This window comes from Oryzias melastigma, linkage group LG13, assembly GCF_002922805.2.
Source record: "Oryzias melastigma strain HK-1 linkage group LG13, ASM292280v2, whole genome shotgun sequence".
NCBI classification, from domain to species: Eukaryota; Metazoa; Chordata; class Actinopteri; order Beloniformes; family Adrianichthyidae; genus Oryzias; species Oryzias melastigma.
Genome location: NC_050524.1, coordinates 19,618,302 through 19,628,781, shown reverse-complemented (window position 1 = coordinate 19,628,781; position 10,480 = coordinate 19,618,302). Strand labels below are relative to the sequence as shown.

The 10,480-nt window shown below is 42.8% G+C and overlaps 1 protein-coding gene across 3 annotated transcripts in view; it reads right to left on the bottom strand.

The window, feature by feature from the left end:
* Nucleotides 1–1,743: 1,743 nt before the first annotated feature.
* Nucleotides 1,744–10,480, bottom strand: part of pxylp1 (2-phosphoxylose phosphatase 1) — a 14,787-nt gene continuing 6,050 nt past the window's right edge. For all 3 annotated transcript variants that reach the window (XM_024277946.1, XM_024277947.2, XM_024277948.2), the window contains 4 exons: nt 8,825–9,007; nt 8,567–8,693; nt 3,401–3,540; nt 1,744–3,307 (listed from right to left, as the gene is read on the bottom strand). In XM_024277946.1, coding sequence (XP_024133714.1) covers nt 2,289–3,307; nt 3,401–3,540; nt 8,567–8,693; nt 8,825–9,007 — 1,469 coding nt within the window. In that variant the 3' untranslated portion in view covers nt 1,744–2,288. The remainder of the gene's footprint in view (nt 3,308–3,400; nt 3,541–8,566; nt 8,694–8,824; nt 9,008–10,480) is intronic.

Sequence of the window (10,480 nt, the reverse complement as noted above, 5' to 3'; positions counted from 1 at the left end):
GGGGGGGGGGGAGTCATTTATCTGTGGAAGGCAAATGCGTGACTTCTGCAGCACGTCTGTGCGTAAAGCTGAGTGAACGCCTAAAGAGCTTCACACGAGCCGCTGCATCAGGCCAGACATAGACACACATGCAGTACTTTGGGATTAGCTGACCTGTAGCTTCACAACCCCACACCCCCACCCCCCCACCAGCCCTTAGTCTGCATTTGGAAAACCAGTGAAAACAATACTGTATCATCAAAAGGGGTTGCTGAGCAAACTGTAAATCAAACCGGCTTCATGTCATCTTCCATTATACCTACTTGGCCTTTTCTTCTTTTTTCAAACATCATGATGTTCATAGTTTGTCTCCAGAAGTGTGATCTGTTGTCTGCAGCAAACAGCCTTCTTCAAAGTTAGCACATTTGAGGTAAAAAGTGCATTTCCTGGATCATCCATGGTGACATCCTCCTCCATTTGGCTTCCGGCTTTGTCATGAAGGAAACAAAATTGTGGTGCATAAAACAACCCCATGTTTTCTACACCGCTAACTGCCCCATGAATAGTTTTCTGAGCATGACTTTAAAAATTAAACATTTTTCTGTTTTTCATTGTTGACCAAAATGAAGCACCAAACATCCCAAAACATTGGACTATCTGGTTTGGTTGTAGATGACGGCATCACAAGTGTTTGGTTGGAGATGACGGCATCACAGCTGTTAAAAAAAATTGTCAGCTGATCTGTGGAGCCAAAGCAGGTCAAACTGACCCGGTTCTGAGGTCAGGCAAATGTGCTGAAAACACAAAGATGAAGCTCTGGCTGCTGCATTAACCTTCGTCTGTCTTTACCCTTCTCTGTCTGGCACTTGTGCACGTGTTCATGCACACACAGGCAGAGCGTGGTGTCTGCGTGAAAGCCGGGGGCGGCATAACAACATTAAAGATTGAGAGAGTTGCAGCAGGAGGAAATTGCTGCTCCACTCGGCGTGGCGGCGATGACATCAGAGGTTTTTTTTGGGGGGGTGTCAGGACCCCCAAGGGAAGGGCTCCATCCCGCTGAAGCTCTGCTGCTCTGTCAGCTGCTTCAGTGCATAGGAGGGGGGGGGCTTTTTGGATGCAACCGAGACCTTCTTTAAACGCTGACTCAGCAGGAAATGGGAAGTGAACCGTCTTTAAAGGCAGCATGAATATTTTACATGGATGTTCGGTTGTCATGGAAATCACTACAATAATACATTCATACTAAAGTCAGTGGACATTTGAAATGTCATTATCGTCTGTACTATAAGGACTCACATTCACTGAGCTGCTCTCATTCCTCTCATCTTTTCGTTCCTGATTCTCAGCGTTCTGACGTGGAACACAGCAGACTGAAGCACTTAAGATAATTAGCTTTACAATAACGATCTTTTCAGCGTTATGATCCTAATGATGATGACACACGACTTCTGTGGAAAACAGATACTTAAGGCTATACATCCCAATAAATGTACAAGTATGTGCTACTTCCCTGCAGCCTGTTGACAAAGTGAACAAGTGATTCAAGCAGATGGTGATAAAGTCTGTTATGCCGTCTATGGAGCCAAGCTGACACCTAGTGGTGAATTGCAGGACTTGCAGTCCAGCAGAGATATCTGATAGATGCTGAGTTTATTTTAGGAAAACGCTTTTATAAGGTCAGAGTACAAATATATTATTAGTTTTTTCTCTTAACGCTTTATGCATCTTAATGTCCGGCTTTGAGACATTCAGGAAAACCCAAACTGTGACTGAAAACAGCTGTTTATTTCAATGTTTATGCTCTTCAGTACAAAAGTGATCAAAGCTGACATTTTTTCAATTGATTTCATCAGAGTGAAATGAAAAGTTTTAGCAGCAATGACAGAATTAGACACCGACTGTGTTTGTGAATCTATATTGAATAAAAAAAAAAGTACAAAAATCTGAACATGAAAATATCAAATCCTTCAAGGAATGTAAAGACTAAACCAAAAATCATCCAAAAACAAAAGTACTTCAAAAATTAAGACAGTTTGTTACCCTGGATCATAGATTCAGTTCTGAATGTCTAATCTCAGTTGTTCCCATTTCTAAAAGGTTTAAGAAAAAGAGGAAACTCCTCACGTTATTTTTTAAAAACAAAGTGCAAAAAAACTTCCAAACTGTGATGATAATGTTTTTTGATAAATTCAAGATCTGTTATGAACCATAATGTGAAAAATGTGTTTAAAACTGGTGGAATTGTAACAAATTTCATTGTGTGGTCAACCTAAACCCGGGAGGCGCCCCATCACCGGGCAACTGTCTTATCAGTCAAAGCGCCGGTAGCAGGCCTCGCTATAGGACGTGGCGTTGACCACACGGAACATGTCTCTCCGGACAAAAGTCAGAAAGTTTGTGAGAGGGCAGAGGGGCTGGCTGACACGGCGCTCATGTGACCTGCAGAACGCCGAGTGAAATGTCACATCCTCGCCGTTGTACAGCACCCTGATGAACACGTCTCTGCTGTTCGCCTTTGACCTCTCACCTTTGCCTCCCCTCCTCCTCACCGGCCCCGGCGGGACAGGGGGGCTTCTCCACAGCTCGAAGACTATCCTGGCAGCGAAACGAGGGAACTGGGCCCGCTCTAGTCCGAGGGCACTGAGCAGCGGAGCCAAGGTGACGTCATGAGCAGAGGACAGGGTGAAGACCTCATCCGCCCGCCGCTGCCGGCCCACCTCGCTGCTCTTAGCCACTCGCTCCATTTTGGCAGCAGTTCGGTTGAGATAGGGGAACATGGCGAGGATGGCATATTTACGGTAAAGTCCCACGCGTCTGCGGTCCGCCTCGTCATCCAGCTGCTGCTGACGGATCACCGCAAACTGCTCCCGCGTCAAACATCTCGGAGAACCGTCTCCACTGGGAACACAAGGGAAGGGCAGGCCGTGGCACAGGTGGCACAGCAGCGAGTCTATGGGGTTAGCCGCTCTGAGCTGCCGCGGGGGAAGGCCTAACGTCTGCGCCATGGTGGCATAAGTCCTCTCCAAGTTAGCATCAGCCACTCTGAGAAGATACTGCCTCCTCTGGTCCTCCTCTAGGTATTTGTTCCTAGCAGGGCAGTCACACGAGGAACCACAGAAGAGGGTGCTCCACTGGTGATGGACGGTCAGCTTCTTCCAGTCAAAGTCCGGAAGGAATCCATAGAGGAAAGCAAGTCCACTCTGGACAGTTCGGCTCTTACCTGTGGTCTCCAGCCACACCTGACGCGGTGACCAATCAGAAGGCAGGAGTCTGTGCTGTTTGTAAGCTTGCTGGAGGAGCTTCCCATTGCGTAGATGTTGCACCACACCTGCAGGAGAAGATCCACGCAGATCAAACTTCTCATGGATCTGATCGGGTTAAACAGACAAATTTGAGATCAAGATGTTAAAAGTGCTCAGACCTGTCTGGGTGAGTTCCCCCATCTCACATGCACTGTGGTTGGGGAGACGTGGAACAGAGGCCAACGGGGACTCCCAGTGGCCACGCCCACCCTGAGCCATGTGACTGATGAAGGTTTTGAGCAGCGGGTGTGAAGGTTTCCTGAGTGTGATGACAAGAAAGAGGAACAACATCAGACTTTCTCTCAGGTATATCAAAGTAAAAGGTAAAAAACATTTCAGTGCAAAATAATTTAAACCTATTTACCAGAAAAAATAAACTCCACGACTGATGCTGCATTTTGAGCTGTAAGTGTGCTCACATGACAAGAGAAAGAACATCTCGATGATATCCAGATCTATCACCTTTACAGGCAAAAAGGCAAAAATCTTATGGATTTCCTCACAGAGATCACTTCCTGAATTTGAAGCAAATCAAAGAGGAACTCAAACTATAAACACTGAGAATTTTTGGCTGCTTTGCTCCAAAGCCTTTAGTCAAAAACGTGTTGGTGAAAATGGGTATAAAGTTAAAGTCTCATAGTTGTCGTGCACTAGGTGTGTGAAATTTGTTAACTGAATTTAAAGCATTCTGTGGGGGAGCGGTGAGCTGCAGACAAAGCTGCACTTGGGAACCATTTGGTGGTTTAACCTCCCAATCCAACCCCTTAATGCTGAGTGTCAAGCGGGGAGGCATTGGGGCCTTTTTTGTCTCTGGTGTGACTCTGCCTGGATTTGAACTCACAACCTTCGAGTCTCAGGGCGGACACTCTACCACGAGGCCACTAAGCTGGTTAATGTTAATTTAATGAACAAACAAGTTCAAACATTTAGTTTCTTCGCTGAGACGATTTTCTAAATTAAGACCAGTTTCACCCAAAAGAACCGGAAACAAATGATTTCAAATTCTGCAGCTCACCTCACGGGCTCGAAAGAATCGACGATAAACTGCAGCTTTAGTTTCTCAATGCTGGTTTTCTGTTTATAATAAGATTCTTCTGGTTTTTCTTTGATCGTTACCTGGAGCACCCCCTTTACATGTCAGGTCTGCCCCTCCAATCAGCTTCACCTCAGTCTAGTTTCATGTTCTCTCCAGGATGGTCTTTTTCGGCTTAATTTTACCTCTGAGCTTTAGAAGTTTTTATGTGTTACAGATTTAAATGATTGGAAGTATGAAAACTATAATCAAAACGGATTAAGTAGTTTTGGAAAATGGATTGAGAATCCAGCCAGTAAAATATGACTGGTAAATAAATGCCTGTTGCTGCAGTTCATAACATCCATCACCAGGTGTCACTCAAACAGAGTTTTGTAAACTGTTGGATGTATAAAAAGAGGAAAGCTATTGTTGTAGAGCACAGTTATAAATTTAAGCCTGTGGGATTGAAGAAGGAAAAGTCCACAATTCAACAGAGACTAAAGATTACAATATAAAAAAAAATCTGAGATCAACTCCACCAGATTAACGCAGCATAAAGACAGTCTGATCATTCCATGATCCAGAACATCAAAAATAAAAGACCGGAAGCAACTAACCAGCTGTTTTATGATCTGCCGTGAAGGCCACACAAATGCTGTTAATGCTCTGTAAAACAACAGGAACTAACCACAGATCCTTCCGCTCCATCATCCAGAAATCTGGGGGGTTCAGGGATTGTGCGAAATTCTACTTTTAACTAGTTTCAGACACAGCAGACGAAAAGCTTCCACGGGATAAAATTTTCCACAGCAAACATCACAAAATCCAATTACACTGAACAGGGATTATTATCGCTGACTTGACGGAGAGATTAGCCAGAAAACAGATGGAACCAGAATGAGAGGCAGATTATATGAAACACGAGAAGTTAAGATTATTTAGAAAAAGGGGGGAGAGGGGAGTATACATGAAGAGAAACAGAAAAAAGGGCAAGAAAATGCAAACAGAGTGTGTGTGGAGAGTAAAAGTCTCTCTGACGTTTATTAGAGATGAGGCAGCAGATCTCTTCCACAGTGAGTCACCACGTTTGGATGAACATCTCTGGAGAACCAGCAGACTCAGACACATATGTGAGGAGCTCAAACCACACTAAGAAGATCGCTTCCAGCTGAGGACTGGAAGGAGAACCTGTCATTTACCCTGACGTGGATCTCTCTGTCCACATGCCTGGATAGTCATTAAAGTAAATGAAAAGTCAGAAACTCATTTCTAGTTCAGTGAAGTGTTTCCTAATTATAGACTGTGGTAGGCTAGACTGATTTTTTTATTTTTCTTAAAAACAAACATTTATGCTAAACTGTTGTCTCACATTTATGTTTTATAAGAACAAAGGCAACTTTATTTCTAAAATAGTAAAAAAAAACTTTATATATCCAAACTTTCCAACATGGATTTAAAAAATAAAATAAGAACAAGGTTTTTTTTAGAACTCGAAGGTTTAAACATCCAAACCACAAGGACATAGTTTCCTAAAGAGCAGTATTTGCTTTAGGCCCCGCCTAGTCAGATTTAAGGCTCAACAGATGTTAGAGCGCCGCATCTCCAAGCTTCAGCTGATGGCCGCAGAGTCACTAAAGCAGATTAAGGGCTTTTAGTTTGAAACCACAAGAGAAAAGTGAAGCTTCTTCAGCTTCATGGTATAAAGTCAATGCTCGGACTGACCTCTGATCGGCTTCCAGATCCAGGGTTTGGATAATATCTGGACTAAATTGCTTTTGGTTGCGATGTGACAAACTGCTATTGTGCATAAACCGTGTCAGCTGTGAGGATCAGAGTCTGTTCTGGTACCAGATGTGCAGAACTGACCTCAGAGAAAGTTCTGACCAAAACAAATCTGACTGCTGCAAATCTGACGATCATTTAAAACTCTACAGTTTCAGGATTTCTAAAGTACTCACTGAGTTTTTGAAAGTTGAGATTTAAAGACTCGCCAATTAGCTCATCCATTAATGGAGATCAGAAAGAATGAAAACATTGATGCAATTTTCCATCTGAGTTTGTGATACTTTTACTCATTTTGTTGAGTTAAGATGACAACTGGCATGAATAAAAAACATTTGTGTCAGAGAATGTAAAGATCCAACCAAACCTGCTGCTGCAAACACCAGAACAACATGTCTGACATTAATAGCAACCAACCTGACCTAATATGTTCTCATTGGATATCAAAGGCCGGAGAACTTTCTGTCCATACTGTGAAAGTACACCTTTAAAAACCCAACTCCACAGCTGATAAGCTCAAAGGGTTATCTGAGAAAATGCTCTCAGGGAGGTGAAGCGTTCCAAAAGCAAAGAAAAAATGAAACTCTCGACTAAAACCAAAAGCCTAGAAACTAAACGACATCCATCTCTGCTGAATTCATATCAGTGTCAAAGGGCGATATCTTCTCCATATTTGACTATGAGGCTACGGTGACCTGTCAGATATACAAACCATTGACTGTTTATGAGAACTGGACTGAGTGACTCGTCCCTCCAGGGGTTCCAAACAGGAAGTGCAGAAATGGCAACTGAATTGACTCCATTGGGTTGGAGACGGATGTAAACCGTTTTCTATGGATGACATCATACTCACTCAGTCCAGTTCTCAAAACAAAGAACATCCATAAAGAAAACAAGACAGTAATAATACTGCTAATTCTGCCATAAATATCTGGAATTCACAACAATAGCATAAGGCCGAACTCTGAGGGGTTGATGACACAATGGTGTCGAATGCCGTCTTCCAATCCGAATCGGATCCATCCATCCATCTTCTTGTCCGCTTCTTCCCTTCCGGGGTTGCGGGGGTGCCAGAGCCTATCCCGGCTACTGATGGGCGAAGGCGGGGTTCACCCTGGACAGGTCGCCAGTCTGTCACAGGGCCTCAATCACACACCCAATCACTCTCACATTCACACCTAGGGGCAATTTAGAGTCACCAATCAACCTATGAAGCATGTTTTTGGACGGTGGGAGGAAGCCAGAGTCCCCGGTGAAAACCCACGCATGCACGGGGAGAACATGCAAACTCCACACAGAAAGGTCCCAGTCGGGATTCGAACCGGGGCCTTCTCGCTGTGAGGCAAGAGCTCTAACCACTGCGCCACCGTGCAGCCCCCGAATCGGATATTTAATTTATTCTTTGTTTCAAGCTTTTTATTCCAGACAAGTCTTCCACTAGAAGTATGCATGTCATGAACGGATCATGACACGTTATTGCCAGAAAGCGCAGCAGAAAAGAGCAACAGATCGAGCAGGTGGCTAACAAAAACAGTAGCCAAGCTAACAAAATGTTCAATAACTCTTTAAATTTTAACGTTCCATAAATGCTTTAAACTGAGAGTGTCTCTATTAATGTTTAATATCGCAAACAAACACCTTCAAATGCATTTCAACTGAAGGAAAAGTAACCAAACTCTCTAACATGACTAGTTATCACTTAGATTTACTAGATAGTAGGTTTTTTAGGCAATTGTTACACTATTTTTAATTGCTTGTTAAAACTACTTCACAGAAGTGCTTTCTCCTGTTACCTAACTGTCAAAACTACGTCACGGGGTCACAGGCTTATGCATCAAGTGCCGGAACATCGAGCCGCCGAGCCGGCAAATGACGCATGTTCCGGCACTCGATGCATAAGCCTGTGACTCCGTGACGTAGTTTTGACAGTTAGGTAACAGGAGAAATCCGTATCCAAGACAGAGAGAAGTCGCATTCAAAACGAAGAAAATTCGTATTCAAAATGTTAAAGAGACATGTTAGAGAGACAAGAGACATGTTAAACGTAAAAATAAATGTTGTATTCATATTTTTTATGTAAGTTTGGCACAAAATAGAAATTTTTGCACAACTTTGTATTTATGAATATGAATTTATTTTTGTGAATACAAAATATGTGTTTATGAATACGTTTCTTTTTGACAGCTATCTTACCCCATAAAGATCCTCTAAATCAAATGACTCGGAATAGGATCGGGTCCAAAAAACTCAGATTGGGACATCCCTAAACTGCATTGCGTCTTTTCTCCACAACAGGAGGACACACATTTCTGAAACTTCACAATAATTCTCATTTATGCAAGAAATGGGAAAGAATGTGGTACGACACCGCCCTCCTCATTCAGGGGGAAAGATCTCCTTCGTTAACAGAAGACACACCTCAGGGAGAGGAACTGAGCCTCCACTACCTACAAGAACACGCAGAATCAAGTGGAACAGGACTGTGTACCTGCTGGCCGACAGGGTACAGTTGATGGGTGGTCGCTTGGTTTTTGGAATGTAGTAAAGCGGGTATCTGTCTCCATGTCGAATCATCACATGGACGGACAGCAGCTTGTAGTCTGCTGGACTGTGACCTGCAACAAGTAAGAACTAATTAATTTAAGATACAAATATCAAAGTAACTACTGAATCATTCAGTGGATGAACAAGATCTGTGAAGGTCTCAGTTTGATCAGTTTTCCTTTTGTCCGTGTGAAAGTCTCACCCTCCCAGGCCTGCTCGGTTCTGTTGGGGGTGTTGCAGTAGCTGTAAGCTTCAGAAATGGGGTCGGGCTCTTGGGTTTGGGTCACCGGGAACACTCGCTTTCTGCTCTTCCCCAGCGAAAGGCCTTCCCCTGAAGAGGTGGCTGGACGCTTCTCCACCATGGGGGCGGCTGGAGTCAGGTTCACTGAGATTCAAAGGGACAAAAACGTTTAATAGTAATCTCTCAATTCCTCCAAAGTCCGTAAAAGAAGAGTAAAAATATATCGACGTCAGAGATTCCAAAAAGAAAAGTAAAATCAGTCATTTATTAAGCTTGACCCCTAACCCAAAAATGTTGCCATAACTCAACTTATCCACAGAAGTTCATGTCTGTCCACTCTCACATGACTGGACCACAGTGACTGAGCTCATCAAGATGAAAACCCCTTTTTCCTACAATGTTGGTTCAGTCAAATGAAAGCAGACAAGCAGAACTCCACTGAAGAAACTGCATCTCAACTTTGTCTCCATGTCAACCGCTCTCTCCTTCCAAAGCCCCCACTGTTAGCACACTGTTGCTGAGGAACCAATGACCTGTGAGCTCAGAGAGAAAGGCCCAATAAGAGCAGAGCTGTCCTGGGAACTGGGAAGCATCAACAAACATCTGAAGGAGAAAACACTGAACGCTTGTGTTCCTAAGAAAAAGCAGGAAATCTTCTGTCCTACAAACACAAACGTCCTCACATCCCACCACAAACCCAACTGTGAGACGGACTAGTGTCAATAAAGCTTCGTATAGACAGCCAAAGAGGGATTATAAATGAAGACAGACTGAGAAATGTTTTACTATCTTTTAGACTCGGATCATGATCGTCTGATGGTTCAAATGTGGAAGAGTTTGGTGCTCATCTTCACCAGTTCTTCAACAGTTTGGTCAATGATTTCCAGGATAATCTATGGAGCTCTGAGAGGCTCAGACGTAAATAATTTTTAACATGAACATGTTTTTAAACAGAATCAAAATTTTTGTATTCTACTATAAATGATCTATTATAAAAAATCTATTATAAACTACATAGTGCACTATATAATGTGTTCACCATTTTATAGTGCTGTCCAATTGTACATTCTATAATCCAGTGCCCCAGAAATTTCCCAGAAGTCTCTGCAAAAAAACCTGTCTGCACCGATCCTCAGTAGATTGGCAAATATAGACCACAATTTTTTTTAAATTAAATCAAACCCTAAAACTTCAATTCAATTCAATTCAATTTTATTTATATAGCCCAAAATCACAAAGAGATTTGCCTCATTGGGCTTCAAAATATAAACAATTGTTAAAAACTAAACAGACTACATAAACTGGTTATCCCTGCCCTTAGACCCTCCCTCCCGGTAAGGAAAAACTCCTAAAAAAACCTGAAAAACTTCAGTCCTGCTCCAGGACTTCTGCTCCAGCTTTTTCCTCTGAGGAAAGTGATCGTCATGAGAAAATAAATAAAGAATCTTTTCAGAGGGAAAGTTCACCTCTCCCCAGATTGTTTTTGTCTAGATAATGAAACTAAAGTTTGTTTCAAAGGAACAAAGTCTAAATAGTTTAATTTCTCTAGTGTCATGCTCTCGTGTTTCACTTCCTCATTTTTAGATTCTCTTCTGCTGCATCTCAGTCTTCAAAATG